Raw genomic sequence first — 19,745 nt, forward strand, 5'->3', positions numbered from 1 at the left:
AGAGCTCAAAGATACCTAATTTACACAATTTTATCATCTACTTTAAAAGATATATTTATTTAAAGATCTTTATTTTCATATATATATATATATATTTATGTATATATATTTATGTATTGTCTACCTAAGAGTCCATTTTAATTCAAAGTATATAAAAAAAGAAAAAAAATGCAATGTCACTATTATAGTAGAAAACACACTTTCGTTTTCAAATTCAAAATATGAGATATTTTCATATTCATTTATATATTAATTAAAATAATGTTAGCAGACACTGTAGTTTGTAGTCACATGCTCTACTCCTTTGAGATACATGTCTAACCTCCTCTCCCCTAAATCTGTACTTGAGAATATCTTAAAAATAAAATAAAATAAAATAAATAAACCATTTATAATATCATCAAAATTCCTAGTATCACGGCAACGTATAAGCAAGATCAAATTCTTTTATAGCGTGTTTGATATTATGGTTATGGGTTCTTTTCAAATAGCTTTTTGTGCCGAAATGCATGTCAATGATGTTTTTTTATTTTTTAAAAATTATTTTTGACATCAGCACATCAAAACGATCCAAAAAGTACAAACCGCACTCAATTTTAGCAAAATTTTTTTTTAAAATTTTTGATGAAACGCAGTTACAAACGCAATGCCAAACGATCTCTTAGCACCGGTTGGACCACATCACAAAAATTATTTATCATATCATTTATAAATTGATTAATAAACATAAAATACAATAACCTCCACCTGATGATATAAGCATTTCACGCGACACTACTAGAAAACTTATTATTTGTAATATAATGTCTTGTCGAAAATATTAAAGAATTCTATCGAAAATATTTAATTTGACAATTTTTCATAGAAAAATAATCAGTTCAAAAAACGCTCCTCTGTAAGAAACTACTGACAATTTTTTTTCTATTTTTTAAATACATCAGCAATTCCATTAGTAATTAAAATCGAAATTTTATTATTAAAATAAATTTTGAATTAAATAAAATATCTAAAAACAAAAATCCAAATACTCTATATTTTGGTATTGATATAAAGTTAAATTATATATTTTATGTATTTAAATTCAATGAAAACAATTATTAATAAATCTCATATAATTCAAAAAATAAAGAAACCCAAGACTAAAAATATAAAAAAATTCACCACACTTCTTAATAAAACAAACATATATTTGTCATCTCCATACATATCTTAAGTGTACATCATAACCTCAACAACAAAATTAAAAACAAAGTTGACAACAACATTAATAAAATAATCAACCATCATATTTATATATTAACATAAAAACAATTAAAAAAACTATAAAGAGAGAATGCATGAAATAAGAGAAATAAAAAAAATATAAAAAAGAGATTACTGTTAAAAAGAATGAGTAAATAAAAAAAATTCAAAAGACAAAAATTAATAATGAAAAATTTTGAAGAGAAAGAAACTGTAAAACAATGTTGATTGATTGGGAGATGTGAAGAATAAGAAATAAAAGGAGAAAGATGATGGGGAAAAAAAGAGATTGGTGTTAGAAAGAATGAAAGGGAGGTGTGAGAGGGAAAAAAAAAGAAAGAAGAGGTTGCCAGGGTGAAGCAGGATGATTTGGTGGAGGAGTGGAGTTGGTGTTAGGCAAGGAAATAAAACCTAGTTGGAAGGTTGAATTATGCAGATTTGGCAGTATCTCAGATATTGAAGAGAAGGATGACTGCTAGAAGAAAAAGGTGGTCTATCAGCTGGTGGTGTTGAATAACGATTGACATTGTGGCTAAATGGACGCCATGAGTTGCTGCTGCTAGAGCCTGAGTGAGAGCACCAGCTTGGCGTGTTGCGACTGGTTGGATTCGCAGTGGTTAGGAAGGGAAATGATTCAGGCATTGGTGTTTTTAAGGATGCTTTAAAGTTGAGTATTTTTTCATGAAGTTTTTCAAAGATATATAATTGGTGAATCTTAGACTTGAATTGCCGAAACCAGTTCATTCTAATCATCTCCAATGCTATCAAGAACTTTTTATGTAAGATTCTTTATATCAAGTGGGATTCCAACATAAAAATCTATTTATAATGGAAAAGCCAACATAAAAATCCAAAAAATCCCCAAAGCAAGCTTGAATTAAATTTGATTGTAAGAGCAAATTAGTAATTTTAAGTGTAGTGAAAATATTTCATTGTTTTTTATTTTAAAAAAGAAATCCTTGTAACTCCATTAAAAACAAAAAAAAAAAGAAGAAATAAATCACATAAAAAAACCATATTACTCCTAAGCCTAGCCTTCACTGATTTGATATTTAGAAAAATCTTCAATATTAACAATATACTAAAAGGCGTGGAAAACACCGTAGCTTCCCCACGCCTTTCACATCCTTTCACTTATTAATATATTATATTATTATAATTGTTATATTATATTATTATTATTATTATATAATAGAACGGTCTTTTTTTTAATAAATGTTTTTTTATTTGATTTAGTTTATTAATGTTAATTTTTTTTATTTAGTTATTAGATTTTCATGATATGGATCTCGGGTTTGATGGGTTAACCTGATTTGACGAGTTAACCCGAATTTTTTTCTTTTTAATTAATTTTTTTCATTTAGTTTAGTTTGTTGATGTTAAATTTCTTTCTATTTAATTTTCAGACTTTCATGATACGTATCCTAGACTTGACGGGTTAACTTGGTTTGATGGGTTAACTCAGTTAAATCTGGGTAAACCCGTCAATTGTTTTTTCTATTTAGTTATCAAACTTTCATGACACGAATCCCAGGTTTTATGGGTTAACATGGTTTGAAGGGTTAACCCAATTAATTCAGATTTTTTTTCTTTTTCTTCATTAGTTTTTTTTCTTCTTGTTGGTTTTTTTAATTAATCTATTTAATTATCATACTTTTATGAAACGATTTTATAGCCGGATCCATATCCAACATTCTTGGGTCTAGTATTGCAGTCAGACTCACTTAAACTTGGATTATGTAAGTTTAGTGTTATTATTAATATTATAAATATTATTTTTAAGTCAGGCGTTGCAGCCAAATCCAAAACTTTTGAATATAGTTTTGCAGAAAAACTCAAAACTTTTAAATCTTATTTTTTTTTATATTTTTTATTAAAAAAATAAACCGCAGCATCACGTGAATCATGTAACTAATAGTATTATAATCCACGTAACGTCTCTAATGGTAGAATATTTTTCCGACGTGCTATATATTTTATTAATAACAGGGGTGGTCTATCATTACTAAATAATTAGAAGGTAACATGCATCAATCACGTGACTGCAAGGGCAATAGTTGTCATGATTAATTTGTTGGAAAAATATCACTGCCAAATCCCAATAATTCAAGTGGTCCCAGTAATGGAGAAGACTGCATTAAAATTTAGAGTGGAATAGTTGTTAGTTGTGATTATGGCTCCTATACTCATGATTAAATTATCCAAACTTTTAATTGTATTAGTTCGTCTATCAATAGAAATTATCTAACGTTCTTACTCATAGTCTCGTGATGAGTTTTATTTTGGCTCGTAGCTAATCCCTTGGCTCGTAGCTAATATAAGCTTCCTAATCCCTTGGCTCGTAGCTAATCCCTTGGCTCGTAGCTAATATAAGCTTCCTAATCCCTTGGCTCGTAGCTAACATGAGATATTGTTATTAACATAGCCTCCATGTCAAGGATCTTAGAAGAAGAGAGCACATATTCCACAAAATACGTTTTGTATAAAATGTTTTATATATAAAAAATTAATTAATATAAAATATTTTCCGGACACTTTATAAACTTAGTTTATTTATTAAATTTTTTTTTCTAAAACTTTTACAACTTTACGAATAATAACCAACCCATAATAAAAATTAACTATTTTTGCCACCACCACTCCACTAACTACAATCGCCACCTTCCCATCACAATTGTTGCCGTTGTCAACATCCTCGCATTGTCCGCCACCGTCCTGCTACAACCATAACAACCTCTTCTTTACCAGCATTTTTATTACCATATTTATTATCACTAATATCATTATTATCAGCTCTCATCACCTCCATTATCATAGTCATTGCTATCCCATCACTATAACAAATCATCAACATTTTATAATCATGTATTTTCACATCATTATTTAATAAATATTGTAAAATTTGTTTGATGTAAAATATTTTACATGTAAAATAAAATATATTTTATACACAATCAACAAACTCCTATTGAACAAATAAAATGGAGTATTACGTATTATGGTCAACGAACCTTGTTTTTATTTCTCTACAAGGCAAGGCAATTCTCAAACAATTATGAAAAAAAACTTAATGAATCACTTAGGTAATTTTTAATTATTATACTAAGACACAAGAGATAAAAATAATACGAATAAAAAAAGACATGATAAAAAAAATTATGTTTAATAATAATATACAAGATAAAATGATTGTCTCTGTATTTTAAGTTTTATTGATGGTAAATAAAACAAAATAAAAAAAGTTTATTTAAACTTTAATATGTATTATTTTCCAACGTGCATATTTAAATAAAATAATTATAATTTTCAAATTTACTCTAGTGACTCATGTTCTAATGACCGCGAAACACCGCTGAGGGCAATGCATGTGTTATCTAAGTGATCCAACAACTCGGCCACAGTTAGCGTATGTTCAATTTCCTCAAATATTTCGAGGAATCAACAAAAGTGACATCTACAATGCCGAATTCAAACGTTTGTATCAAATTATTTAATGGGATTTGATGGATTGAGTGGCCTAATTATCTTGGAACGGGATGTTTCTTTCGACGACGAGCTTTACACGCAAGTCCATCATGCCTCGCATCACCAGAGATTCCTGAACTAGCCCCAGACTATAATATCGTGGACAAGCCTGCCCAATCGCAGTCAGTTCTGGCACTAGCACATCAAGTAGCAAGTTGCAATTATAAAAGCCAAAGCAACTGGGGCTCAAAGGTAACTCATCGATTGATGCTCAAGACTCTCAGAGTCAGTCTTTTTTTGCCCCCCTATTTTGACCTCAAAAAGATTTTTAAAAGGACACGCATTGAAATCAATTATTGAAATTACTAAACAAATGGACGGACGGACGAGACTCATTTGACAGAATAAATAGCTATCTACGTACATAGCTCTTGTTTAAAAAATTATTACATGAACCTATTTCATGTGAACCAAAGCTTTGGTTAAGGATAACACTGAAACTATTGGAAGTTAGACGGATACTATTGGAAAATTGTAACTATAAAGGTAGGAGTCATGGATGATAATTTGACTGGAATATCCAATTGATACCAATCCAAATCTACTAGAATGAGTGGAGTTTTTTTAATGATTGTCTTATTTGATAAGTAATATATATGTATTATAATAATTTTAAAAAATAATATAAATTATATCTTGAGATTTTACCTAATAATTTAAGTTTTTAAATTTAAATGGTTTTTTGACATTGTATTATAGCTTTAATGATTAATAGATCACGAGTTCAAATCTTACTATCTCTATTTATTTAATAAAATTAAACATAAAATATTATATACCTATACAAATTTTAAACTCAAAAAACTTTTATTTATAAAATATATTTTAAAATAATATAAATTATATTTTAAAACCTATACTAAATATCACCATGTAAAAACACTGGTGTGTGCTCCACAACCTTAGTCTCCTGCTCCAGAAACCTCGCCTTGTCACTCTCCGACTTGGTCCTTACTTTCATGTGGATCCACACGCAGACTTTTCGCATGTGTCCAGTCTATCGTAAATTCGCAAGCAATTCCCTGAAAATGTTGAAAAGTCATGAAAAGAAGTGATTTCCAGCTTTAGACCACTGAATAATTTAAGAGGCTTGCGAGTTGCAACTATTTTTCTAAATATTTTCTGGAATATATTTGTTTTTTTATTTTTTTTAACTTGCTAAATTCAAAAAAAAAAAAAAACTCTTCAAGTTACAATATATGTACAGTGCTGTACGGTCTCTCTATATTATTACTATTTTCTTAAATATTCACATATGATATATATCAGTGAATTTTGTTGAAACCATGTTTCCGTGCACACAATTATGATATATATCAGCTGTTCATATCTCTCATGACCACTCATTTCTCTACTGCTTGTATTTGTCGTTATATAATTTAACCACCCAGTTAATATACAATAGGAGTTCTGCGGTATTTTTATTCTTTTTAGCTTATACACTCCAGCGCCAGTATATCACTACAGAAGTAATTTCCTTCTAAGGTACAAGAAAAATAGATTAACTTGTCTGTCATCACCTGCCCATCTTGATCAGTTCTTCACTGAGGCCTATATATAAAGACCTTTGTAACCACCATCATCTTGGGATATAGCTAGCACCACCAAAAAACATGGAGGGTCGTCTAAAAGGACAAGCCACCACCAATGTTGCTCCTCCTCTTCACACTGTTAAGCCCTTGCGGAGAACAATCTTCAACCGTGTGTTTGCCGCAATATATGCTCTTGCCATTTTAACTCTGCTCTATTATCATGCTAAAACGCTCATCTACTCAACTACCCTAGTCTCATTCTCTACAACCCTTGCCCTTTTATTCTCCGACCTTGTTCTTGCATTCATGTGGGTGAACACGCAGACCTTTCGTATGTGTCCAGTCTATCGTAAGCAATTCCCTGAAAACGTTGAAAAAGTCCTGAAAAGAAGTGATTTTCCAGCTTTCGATGTGTTTGTATGCACTGCGGATCCATACAAAGAGCCACCAATAGGTGTAGTGAATACGGCTTTATCAGTAATGGCATATGACTATCCAACAGAGAAGATATCAGTTTACATATCTGATGATGGAGGCTCAGCCTTGACTCTCTTTGCTTTCATGGAGGCTGCTAAGTTTGCTACCCACTGGTTACCATTTTGTAAGAAGAACAACATACTAGAGAGGAGCCCTGAAGCACTTTTTGAATCTAATCATCCTTGCACCTCTGAGTCTGAGAAGATTAAGGTAAGATACTGTAACATTGATGATGTTCTCTTGATATATATACTTGAGATTTCTTTTTTATATCAAAATTAAGGAACTTTTAGAAAAGATGAATAAAATAGCCAAGCCAGTAACTTAACTAGCATTTAGACCTCCAACCACTAATTCTAGACCTTGGCTTCGTAATTTCGGGTTGAGGCACCTTTCTGATTATGGAGGCATGCTTCCAAAAAAGAGTGCTTGCAAGTTTTTTTTATGTTCTAAAAATATTTTTTTAAAAAATATTTTTTTTGTTTTAAATTAATTTTTTTAAAAAATTTTAAAATATTTTGATATATTGATATCAAAAATAAAATTTAAAAAATAAAAAAATTATTTTAATGTATTTTAAAGAAAAAAACACTTTTAAAAAAATTAATTTTTTTATTTTTTGTTTCAAATTAGTTTTTCTTTCGGTGTTTTTAAAACATTTTAATATGTTGATATTAAAAAATAATTTTTAAAAAAATATTATTTTAATATATTTTTAAATAAAAATTATTTTAAAAAATAAAAATTATTATAATATTAAATATGCTCTAAGTATTTATTTGTGGATAGCTAGCTAGCCAGCCAGCCAGTCCTGGAATACATGTAAAAAGATTTTTTTAAAAAAAACCAACAGAAGAATAATCAACTGTAACAAAAAAAAAAAAAAGGATAAAAAAGAGTTGCTGGCTTGACCACTTACTGTATTGATTCTGAAAGAGGGAGTATGAAATAGACATTTTCTTCTGAGACCATGTGCTCCACTTTTGCATATTTATAAAATCCTTTATTAATTCGAATGCTGTAATTAGAGAAGAGATTATCTCATTAATTATACAAGTAGCGGGTACCAATAAAGATATTGTTTCTTGATTATGTGATAGATGATGTATGAAAGCATGAAAGTCAAAGTAGGGCATGTTCTTGAGAGAGGTACTGTTGGTGATCAGTACATCACTAGTGACCATGAACGAGAAGCTTTCAATAAATGGAGTAATAAATTCACCCGACAAGATCATCCCGCAGTGATTCAGGTTTGGATTCATACAATTATTATTAGACCCTTTTTCTTTTTAACCACCGTCTTAATTTGTTCTCCGAAGGTTTAATACTGTTTGTGCCGGGTCATGTCAACCATCAACGGCCCACCCTGCACATTTTCAAGAAACAAGCCCCACCGTCGATGGGTTATAAGAGTTCAGAAATTCACCAGTCTATTTTTTGTATCCTAACACATTTCTTTGAACAATGGGCAGGTTTTGTTAGATGCTAGCAAGGACAAAGACATCGATGGTTGTTTGATGCCAAACCTCATCTATATCTCTAGAGGAAAAAGCAAAGCTTCACCTCACCACTTTAAAGCCGGCGCCCTTAATGCCTTGGTACACATACCTCTCCGCATTTTAAAGTTGGGACACCACCATTGCTTGGAAATACATCGCTGTACAATTTCATGTTAGCAGTACATGTCAATTCACCTTGCTAGTTCTTAATTAGTAGATTAATACACATTTCTCTTGTTTGCGTTGTAGCTACGAGTATCAGGTAGCATGACCAATGCACCCATGATTTTATCTCTAGATTGTGACTTCCGCTCGAATGATCCTCAAACACCTCTACGGGTACTGTGTTATCTATGCGATCCAGCGATTCCGACTGACTTTGCGTATGTTCAATTTCCTCAACTGTTCCAAGGAATCAACAAAAGTGATATCTATAATGCTGAATACAAACGTTTGTTTCAAATCAATATGTTGGGTTTTGATGGATTAAGCGGCCCTAATCATGTCGGAACCGGAGGTTTCTTTCGACGACGATCTTTTTTCGGAAGTCCATCAAGCCTAATATTACCAGAGATTCCTGAACTAGCCCCGGATTATGTTGTAGACAAGCCTATCCAATCCCAATCTATTTTGTCATTGGCACATCGAGTAGCAAATTGCAATTATGAGAATCAAACCGACTGGGGCTCTAAGGTAAGTAATCGATTACTTACTGTTCAAAATATGGGTTGCTAATAAAAATTTGAAGTGTAATCCTTAAATTATTGGATGAAGGAGACTCATTTGATACGCGAGTACTAATTTTAGCAGAGTCATTTGGCAATTGGAACAGTCCTGCATATAACTAATTTTCAAAAAATTATAAGATACATTTTTGCTAATTTGATCAATTGCCCGCAACAGGTGATAGTACTAGAATTCATCGCATCAGACAATTGGATAGCAAAAAATATAGTAATTTCCGAGTTTTTCATATGGTAACTTCGCCTATAACTGGTTGTAAAATATGCAGATCGGATTCAGATATGGATCATTGGTTGAGGATTACAACACAGGTTTCAGGATGCATTGCGAGGGGTGGAAGTCCGTATTTTGTAATCCTGATAGGCCTGCATTCTTCGGAGATGTTCCCAACAGCTTGATTGGTGCGCTTGATCAACAAAAGAGATGGTCAGTCGGACTTCTTGAGGTGGGGTTCTCTAAATATAGCCCAGCAACTTACGGTGTTAGGACAATGGGTCCTTTGATGGGACTTGCTTATGCACACTTAGCTTTTTGGCCACTGTGGTCAATTCCGATCACCGCATACGCTTTCCTTCCCCAGCTAGCACTTCTCAACAAAGTTTACATTTTCCCAAAGGTATGCTATGCTTTCCTAACAAGAGCATAAATTAAAAATTAATGTTAATTAATGATCAAAACCAATATAAAAGAGGTCACGCTTATGAACATTAGGTTGATTAGGAATTAGAATTCATGATTTGTTTTAGTTTATTTTCTATCAGGTTACCATAGTCTCATGATTCAGATCAAGAGTTTTATAGGTTAACCTAAGTTGACCGAGGTCATCTTATTGTGTTTTTTTTTAAATTTATTTTTTTTAATTTCATTCTTCAACAATTAATTGATTGAAAATTATGTTTTATGATTTTTTTATTTGTTTTATATAGGGTTATCCTAGTATCAATATCCGAGTCGCTAGTTTAGTAAGTTAACTCATGTCATGGATTTGACAAGTTAACTTGGGTTAACTCATAATGTTTTTTTATCCTTTTTTTAATCGGTTTTCTTCTTCAATTTCATCATTCAATATTTCATTAATTAATAATTGAGTTTCATAATTTATTTAGATTTGTTTTATATAGGTTATCATGATCTTGTGATCTAGGTCGTGAATTTGATAGATTAATCCAAGTTAATCCAGATCGATTCAATATGATATTATTTTAATATTTAAAAATGATATTTTCTTAATTTTTTTAGTTAAATTATATTTTTACGAGTTGTACGGGTTGTCTTTAGACTCATCAAGTCAATATATGATCATATTAAAACAACCTCCACAAGATTTAATCCACGTTTGAATAATTAAGAATTAAACTTCATTATTTATTTTGATTTATTTTACATGTGCAACAATCTAATAGAGTAAACTATGTTCCAATCCCTGCATATTCCATAATATTCTGCTTCAACATCAATAGTTTAACATTTTTCATCGTTAACCTTCAAAAACTTCCAATTTGATTCGTTGCCGTTAAATACTGATAAAAGTTGTAAGAGTTTTACGGAACACTATATTTATGTGTATTGAGTTTTCTTGGAGGAAAAAGCGAGAGAAAAATAAGAAAGCAAGAACGAGAAAGTTGGAGAAGTGAGTATTCCAACAGTTGCTTAGCTATTTGAGGGCTAGGGATCACATGGCAATTCTGGAAAACTATAAGTTTATGAATTCTTAATTGATAGGGCCGGAATGGAAAATTACTGAATATAATTAAGGGGCTAAAATATAGTTTGTCCAAAATAAATTATGAAGGAAATTTCCTGGAAATCATGTACAGCTGGTCTGCTAGAGATGCTTAAGACCAATCCAATGAGATATTCAAGGGCTATAAAATTCAATACTGAATGTAGATGTTCTGAACGCCTGTTTGTGAATTTATAGACGAACTGTTAATTGTACTTGTTAATTATAATAAACATATAATCTTCTAATTATGTCAATTATACAATATTTCCATCACGGAAGAAATCACAAGAGTTGAATATCTAATATCGAAATCTGTTTTTTTTAAGAATTAAATATATTTATTTTTACGATTATTAAAATAAAAACTGGAAAAAATGTGTTGTAGGTCTCAGAGCCATGGTTTTTCTTGTATGCGTTTCTTTTCTTGGGGGCCTATGGTCAAGATTGTCTTGACTTTATCTTAGCGGGAGGAACAATCCAGAGATGGTGGAGTGATCAGCGGTTTTGGATCATAAGGGGAATAACAAGTTACTTCTTTGGTTCCATAGAGTTCTTCCTCAAGTTCTTGGGAATTTCAGCATTTGGCTTTACCGTCACAAGCAAAGCAGTTGATGCTGAACAAAGTAAAAGATACGAACAAGGGATCTTTGAGTTTGGGGTACATTCACCCATGTTTGTGACCCTAACAGCGGCAGCCATAATTAATTTAATCTCATTTTCCCAAGGGCTTGTTGAAGTTTTCAGAGGAAACAATTTGGAGGGACTATTCGTGCAGATGTTCATATCTGGTTTTGCTGTGGTGAATTCTTGGCCAATTTACGAAGCCATAGCTTTGAGAAATGACAATGGGAAAATGCCTGTCAAAACCACCATTATGGCAACACTTCTGGCAGGTGCATTCTATGCAGCATCTTCTTTCATCTGCAGGTAAGAATATGAGGGCATTTGATTCATGTTGTAAAGGAAGTGACGGTTTTACTTTATTTGCCGATCTACAGCAACATTCCCTCCCTAGGATGTATTTCTGAAAAGTAAGAAATAAAAATAAAAAATTTAATTCAATGTATTTTTAAATTTAAAAATACTTTGAAGAGGAACTGCTATGATTTTTAGTATTTTTACTATTGATGTAAAACAAAGGATTCTATCACCGCAAAGCCAATTGCTATTTGAACGAGGGTCAAAATAATAATTTTACTGCTAAAATTCACGGTGTAATGTTCCTTGTGCTAGAACAAGTGTTCCCTACCTCCTTTCGTTTTAGTTTATTCTTTTTATGTCATTTCACACATTAATCAAAGAAATTGTTTTTTACTGTCCTTACTGATCTGCCCGTCTCCACACAAGTCTTTAAATTAAGACTCGCAATCATACTGAGGATATTGCACCGACAAAAACTATGGGGGCTCGTCAGCAAGGAGGCAGCGCCATCCAAGCCACCAGCACAGGCGGGCATCCTTCTCTTCACACGGTTAAGCCCTTGGGCAGAACACTTTTCAACCGTGTGTTTGCAACCATTTATGCTCTTTCCATTTTAGCTCTACTCTTTTACCATGCAAAAACACTCTTCTACTCCACGACCCTGGTCTCTTTCTCCGTAACCCTCGCTTTGGTAATCTCCGATCTTGTTCTAGCATTTTTTTGGGTCAGCACACAGACTTTTCGAATGTTTCCAGTCTATCGAAAACAATTCCCTGAAAACCTTAAAAAAATAATGGAAAGGAGTGATTTTCCTGCCCTGGACGTGTTTATATGCACTGCCGATCCATACAAGGAGCCACCGATAAGTGTAGTGAATACGGCTTTATCTGTAATGGCGTATGACTATCCAACAGAGAAGATTTCAGTTTATGTATCTGATGATGGAGGCTCAGCCTTGACTCTTTTTGCTTTCATGGAGGCATCCAAGTTTGCTACTCACTGGTTACCATTTTGTAAGAAGAACAACATACTAGAGAGGAGCCCTGAAGCATATTTTGAATTAAATCACACCTGCACATCTGAGGCTGTAAACATCAAGGTAAGATACTTTAATGAAAACTAAAAGTCTTCATTCATCAAAAGAAGACAAGAACATGAATGTTTTCTACATTTACTTGATATTTTTGTCTGGATTGTGACAGGTTAAAATTTTTAAAAAATACTATTTCAACTGCAGTATATTTTACATCATTTTGTCAAGGTTCTTTGTGTGGATTAATCCATAGTGGTTCGGATTTATTTATAATTTATTTTGGGAAACGCCATAACCATAATTAAAATAACACACCAATAGGTAGCCTCTTGGAGAAAAAGTACAGAAAATAGGCAACGACAAATCTATACCTTTCAAACAGCCAATGGGAAGAAACAAGACTCAGCTCCCAACCATCACGTCCCCATATAGTGCTTGTTCTTGTTTTTTATATATTATATTTTATTTTAATTCGAATCCTTGGCTCTTATTCTTCCCCTAGTTGCATTTTTTAATTTACATACACCGAAGACAAGCACATTTTGTGGTTTGCGTGCTCGCCGGTCCGACTGGTTTCCTCAGCACGTTAATTAGTTTAAGGACATTATATGAACTAGGTCTAAGGAAACTTTTAGAAAAGAATAAAGTAAAAGATTCATATTGATTTGCACAGTTATAATCCATCTGTATGCGTGGCCCGGGGCTAAAATCTTTCTATATCTTAATAAGATGGCACAGCTACTTGCGGTGTCATCTTGGACTTTTCTGTGTGCAAGTGGGGGCAGTCGTCGGTGAGATGAACTGACAATTTGTGGCAGAATATATCTGCCATCCATTCTATATTTGCTCTTTCCTTTATTTGGATGAATCATATCCTAATCCTCCATAATTGAGATTATTATGCAATCTTATCTTATCACATCCCTTAAAAAGAGTGACGGTCACTCAAAAACACTGTGATTCTTCAATTATTTTTATCGCATTTTAATATATATATTTTTTATTTTAAAATATATTAAAATAATATTTTTTATTATTTTTTAAAATTTTAAAATGAATTATTTTTTAAACACAAAAATAAATAGTTATTTTAAATCGTTTTAATATACTAATGTTAAAATATTTTTTAAAAAATTATTTAAAAAAAATTGTTATTCTCTCCCTGGCAATATATTTACAATTTTGTTGTTTAATATATTTTTATATATTTATATATATATTTTTAATTTTATAACGAATAATAGATAATAATGTAATGATTATTAAATATTTAATAGATAGATATAAATATTTAGAATTCTTAGATAATAAATAAGATAAGAATATAACAAAAACAGAATCAAATGCTGTAGAGGAAGGATGTAATTACTGTAAATAACTTATCGTCTTGGTTTCTTGATAATGTCACAGATAATCTATGAAAGCATGAAAGTGAAGGTAGAGCGTGTTCTTGAGAGGGGAAAAGTTGACGATGAGAACATCACTAGTGGCCAAGAACGAGAAGCTTTCGACAAATGGGCTGCTAGCTTCAGACGACAAGACCATCCAGCTGTGATTCAGGTGCCCTTTAACAGAATCAATTATGCTCATAAGAGCTGGTTGATTAATACAAACGAGTACACGCACATATCATTATCGAACCTGTTCTTGTTTTCTTTATTGATTTTGACGGCTTCTGATCTCATCTGAAGTTCACATTGGCCCTTCAATTCAGTCGATAGTTGATTTCAGTTCATCTTTTTTTTATTTTTTTTAATAAAAATAATATTAATTTGATTTTTTTAATAACAACTAATCCAAACAAATTTATACCAAATCAAAATTTTTTTTATTGAATTAGAGCTTATTTGGGAATTCTGTTGAACAGTGTTTTCTAAGAATTTCATTTTTTTTTATTGTTTTTATGTGTTAATATAAAAAATAAGTTTAAAAATATAGAAAAAAATTATTTTAATACAATATTTTAAAAAGTAATCTCTATTATATATTCTCAAACAACTTCTTGATTAGATATGATTATATCTTCTTCTTAGCTAATTTAATTTCAAATTCCATCAAGATTATGTCTCGGGTCATCGGATTCTCAAATCAATCAGGACAGCATGGTTGAGCAACTATACTCAGTTAAAATACTATTTTTTTTAAAAAAGAAAAAAGATCCCCCGTATGATGGTCACGATTCACAAACCTACTCACCTGTATCCTTCACATTTTCTTGAGCCATGAACAGGTTTTGTTAGATGCTAGCAAGGATAAAGACATCGCTGGTTGTTCGATGCCAAATCTCATCTACGTCTCTAGAGAGAAAAACAAGGCTTCACCTCACCACTTCAAAGCTGGTGCCCTTAATGCCTTGGTTAGTATGCATGTCCAGCACACTCATGACATTATTAATTAAGTTGGGAGACACTGCTTTAAATCGGCTGCGCAATGCCAACCTAATATTTACGAACTTTTAATAGAATAACACTCGTTTTTCTGATTTGTGCTGTAGCTAAGAGTATCAGGTTGCATGACCAATGCGCCGATAATCCTAACTCTAGACTGTGACTCATGCTCTAATGACCCCGAAACACCGCTGAGGGCAATGTGTTATCTTAGTGATCCAGAGACTCGGCCACAATTTGCTTACGTTCAATTTCCTCAAATATTTCGAGGAATCAACAAAAGTGACATCTACAATGCCGAATTCAAACGTTTGTATCAAATTAATGTCATGGGATTTGATGGATTAAGTGGCCCTAATTATCTTGGAACCGGATGTTTCTTTCAACGACGAGCTTTCTACGGAAGTCCATCAAGCCTCGCCTCACCAGAGATTCCTGAACTAGCCCCGGACTATATCGTGGACAAGCCTATCCAGTCGCAGTCAGTTCTGGCAATAGCACATCAAGTAGCAAGTTGCAATTATGAAAGCCGCAGCCACTGGGGCTCAAAGGTAACTTCATCGGTTGATGCTCAAGACTTTTAGAGTTGGTCTTTTTTTGCCCCCATATTTTAACCTCGAAGCAAGATTTTTAAAAGGACACGCATTGCTGACACTCACTTCGATTATTGAAATTACTCAACAATTGGATGGACGAGACTCATCTGACAGAATAAATAGTTATCTATATAGCTCTTGTTTAAAAACTTCATTTGCATAGCAAGTCTTCTTTTCATTCGGTATCTTTGTATATGTTATCTTCAATGCCGATGGTATGTAACTGGTTTTAAAATGTGCAGATCGGATTCAGATATGGATCATTGTCTGAGGATTACCACACAGGTTTCAGGATGCAATGCGAAGGTTGGAAGTCCATATTTTGCGATCCTGATAGACCTGCATTCTTGGGTGACGTTCCCATCACCTTGAATGATGCGCTGAATCAACAAAAGAGATGGTCAATTGGACTTCTCGAGGTGGGGTTCTCTAAATACAGCCCAGCAACCTTTGGTGTTAAAGCAATAGGTCTTTTGATGGGACTTGCTTATGCACAGTCAGCATTCTGGGCCATTTGGTCGATTCCGATCACCACATACGCTTTCCTTCCCCAGCTAGCTCTTCTCAACAAAGTTTATATATTCCCGAAGGTACGCTATTTTTTCTAACAAAACTAAATAGGGTGAATTATATCCCAAACCCTGAAGATTCCACAGTATTATAATTCAGCCTCGATAGTTTAAAATCTTACAGCATGACCCTCAAATTTATAGAAATTCCAATGTGATTCCTTGCTGTTATATAGCGAAAAAAATTAAAAGCAAATCCATTGTTTGAATTTTTGTCAGTCCAATATTTTTCTTTTCAAAGGGTTTTTTTTTTGGAACACTATCTAATTCACGAGGTTGGGAGGAAAATGCGATTGAGAGATAAAAGAGAAAATAAAAATTGGAATTTCCAAGGGGTCACATTGAGATTTTTAACAAGGGGTGACATTGAGTTTTTTTTAAACTATAAAATTATCATCGTAGAATTTTAATCACTACGGGCCAAAACTGAAAATTATCGAATGCCCAAGGGATAAAATATAGTTCATCCGAGGTAAATTATGAGGTGAAGTTTATTTCCGAAAAAATGTCTTATTGTTTGGCCAATTAGATATTAATTTAGATGATTTATCGATTAATTTCATATTGTTAATTATTATATTCCATTACAATAAATTCACTATCTCCTAATTCTTTCAATCATACGATATTTCTATTATGAAAATGAAAATGATTGGGTTATTTCTATTCTATATTTTGTTAAGATCACTTTATAATATACTTTAACTATTTTGATAGATCAAAATACCGCTAATTAATTATATTTTTCACAAATAATGATAATTCGTTTTTTTTTTAAATAATGATGTTAAATACTAGTATTATAGTTATATCTAGAAATATAGCTAATTGAAAGTCTTGTTTTATAATTAGAATATTAAATTTTATCTTTTAAAATCATTACCTATCACCTAATTTAATTTCTTCAAAAAAACGTTTTTGTTTGTCATGCTGCATTTCTTTTCTTTTCTTGTTAATGCTTTTATCCTTTTGTGCTTCCAAATATATCTACCAATAACATATTTATTTTAAAAAATAAAATATAGTAACTAAAATTCTGAATGCTTCATTTTATACACTCTTGTTTTTTATTTGATATAATTTTTAACTTTAATAATTAAACATAATATTCCAATAAATTTTGATTACTTAAAAAAAACGTATTTTATAACTATATTGAAAATAAGAGGTAATGTAGAGGGCGTCTGATATAACACGTGATTTTGAATATTCTTAAGTGTTTTTGGTTTGAAAAAAATTAAATTAATGTTTTTTAATGTTTTTTTTATAATTTTAATGTTATGTGTTAAAAATTAAAAAAATTATTTTCAAAAACAGCACAACTATCTAGAACATTTACAGCATTTATGAATAAAACTTGTTACAAAGTTGGAGTGGGAATAAAACTATTCTATAAATTGAACATTAATTTATTAAAAGAACCGGGAAAACACGTGATGCAGGTGTCAGAGCCATGGTTTTTCCTGTACGCATTTCTTTTCTTGGGGGCATACGGTCAAGATTTTCTTGACTTCATGTTAGCTGGCGGATCAATCCAGAGATGGTGGAGTGATCAGAGATTTTGGATCATAAGGGGAATATCAAGTTACGTATTTGGTTCCGTAGAGTTCTTCCTCAAGTTCTTGGGAATTTCAGCATTTGGCTTCAATGTGACAAGCAAAGTAGTAGATCATGAACAAAGTAAAAGATATGGACAAGGGATCTTCGAGTTTGGGGTACATTCACCCATGTTTGTGACCCTAACAGCGGCAGCCATAATTAATTTAATCTCATTTTCCCAAGGGCTTGTTGAAGTTTTCAGAGGAAACAATTTGGAGGGACTATTCGTGCAGATGTTCATATCTGGTTTTGCAATGGTGAATTCTTGGCCAATTTATGAAGCCATTGCATGGAGAAAGGATGAGGGGAAAATGCCTATTAAAACCAGTATTATTGCAACACTTCTGGCAGGTACATTGTATACTGCATCTTGTTTCGTTTTCTTGTAAGAACATTAATGAGGACTTGTCGATGAATAATTTATTGCGGCATTGCTCCTTCGAATGTCCTCTTCTTTTCTTATATTAAAAGAAGGTTCACTTAATTTTGCCATCCATTTACCTTTTCCCTTGTATATTAGCGTATCTGACAACTAGCGATCACACCTCGATCGAGGTGAGGGCTTGCACGAGTTTGAATCGGTGCCCCCACGTTTTGTATACATTTATAACGTATGGTTTTGTAATTTTCATCCACACTTCAACCCATAACTTGAAACAGATAATGCTTAGGAATTAGAACCCTTAATTGAGGGACAAAGAGATTTGAAGAGAAGAATAGGAAGAGAGAACAAGCTATGGAGAAGAAACCGTAGAAAGTAGCAAAAGGGAAGAAGAACAAAGCTAGAGAAAAAAAAAAAGAGAAAGTTGCAACTCTACAAATTTTATTAATTCATAAAAACCTAACCATAGCTTTAATGAATGGAAAAAAATTACATATAAATAGAGCAACCATAACATCCTTAATCAAAACTAACAAAAATAATTATGACCTACTAAATAAATGTTTAATAAAACAATATATTTTATTATTTATAATCAAACACGGATACAAATTGTATGTCGAGTTCAGGTACCTTTAAATGGTGGCTGTACAAATTTTGATAATTTTTTAATTTAAATTTAATTTTTTTATCTCTTTAGATAGTTTTGTTGTACTAATATTAAAAATAATTTATTTTTTAATATATTTTTAAATAAAAAAAATATTTTAAAAAATATTCATTACCACACCACTAATCATTTATAAATCTAAATTTGCGTTGATCACATACCTAAGTGAGGTCAATTTTCAAATATCAGCATTCCTTGTAAGATTGTCAAAAGATTTGCAATCGGGGTGCATGGCTTGAGCTGGAAGTGGATGCGTACTGCATTGTGATGTAGATAAAAATTATCCCAATGCTTTTACTAGAAACTATATCATAATTAAATTCAATTAATATGACAAACACACACAAAGAAAACACTTTCATTTACCCAAACTTCAAGCTATCCACTAAAGTTCCGCCATACACAAAGTAGATAAAAAAAAAATGATTCCAAGGGGAAAAAAAACACCTTCAATATTTCCAGTTCTTTCTGATTCCGACATCAAACATTTTATGTAGAACAAAATTTTAACAAAATCATCTACTATTTCTAATAACTCCAATCCCAAGCTTTAATCTTTATTTTCTTCCTATATTTCCTTATACTTGCAATTTTTCAACATGACGGGGAAGATGAATAGGTGAGCTTGAAGTTTTTGTTTTTGTTGTTTTTCTGGGGAAAGAGAGAGTTTAGGAATGGGATATCAATAGACTAGCCAAGTTAAAAACTAAATTGAATCTCTTCTTCCACTTTTTTTTCGAATTCAGACGTTTGTATCAAATTATTGTTATGGGATTTGATGTATTAAGTGGCCTAATTATCTTGGAACTGGATGTTCTTTCAACGACGAGCTTTACACGGAAA

At 31.8% G+C, this 19,745-nt stretch overlaps 2 protein-coding genes across 2 annotated transcripts; both read left to right on the forward strand.

The window, feature by feature from the left end:
- The first annotated feature begins 6,312 nt into the window (after positions 1 to 6,312).
- LOC133701633 (cellulose synthase-like protein G3) lies at positions 6,313 to 11,807 on the forward strand. Its single transcript, XM_062125628.1, has 6 exons — positions 6,313 to 6,986; positions 7,877 to 8,026; positions 8,249 to 8,374; positions 8,525 to 8,968; positions 9,288 to 9,635; positions 11,131 to 11,807. Exons 1-6 carry the CDS (start codon positions 6,381 to 6,383, stop codon positions 11,674 to 11,676), a joined length of 2,220 nt encoding a protein of 739 aa, XP_061981612.1. The 5' UTR covers positions 6,313 to 6,380; the 3' UTR covers positions 11,677 to 11,807.
- Positions 11,808 to 11,953: 146 nt separating this feature from the next.
- LOC133701632 (cellulose synthase-like protein G3) lies at positions 11,954 to 18,334 on the forward strand. Its single transcript, XM_062125627.1, has 6 exons — positions 11,954 to 12,765; positions 14,110 to 14,259; positions 14,930 to 15,055; positions 15,194 to 15,637; positions 15,925 to 16,272; positions 17,694 to 18,334. The coding sequence occupies exons 1-6, from the start codon at positions 12,145 to 12,147 to the stop codon at positions 18,237 to 18,239; spliced, it is 2,235 nt and encodes a 744-aa protein (XP_061981611.1). The 5' UTR covers positions 11,954 to 12,144; the 3' UTR covers positions 18,240 to 18,334.
- Positions 18,335 to 19,745: the final 1,411 nt, after the last annotated feature.

Source organism: Populus nigra, chromosome 8 (assembly GCF_951802175.1).
Source record: "Populus nigra chromosome 8, ddPopNigr1.1, whole genome shotgun sequence".
Taxonomy (NCBI): Eukaryota; Viridiplantae; Streptophyta; class Magnoliopsida; order Malpighiales; family Salicaceae; genus Populus; species Populus nigra.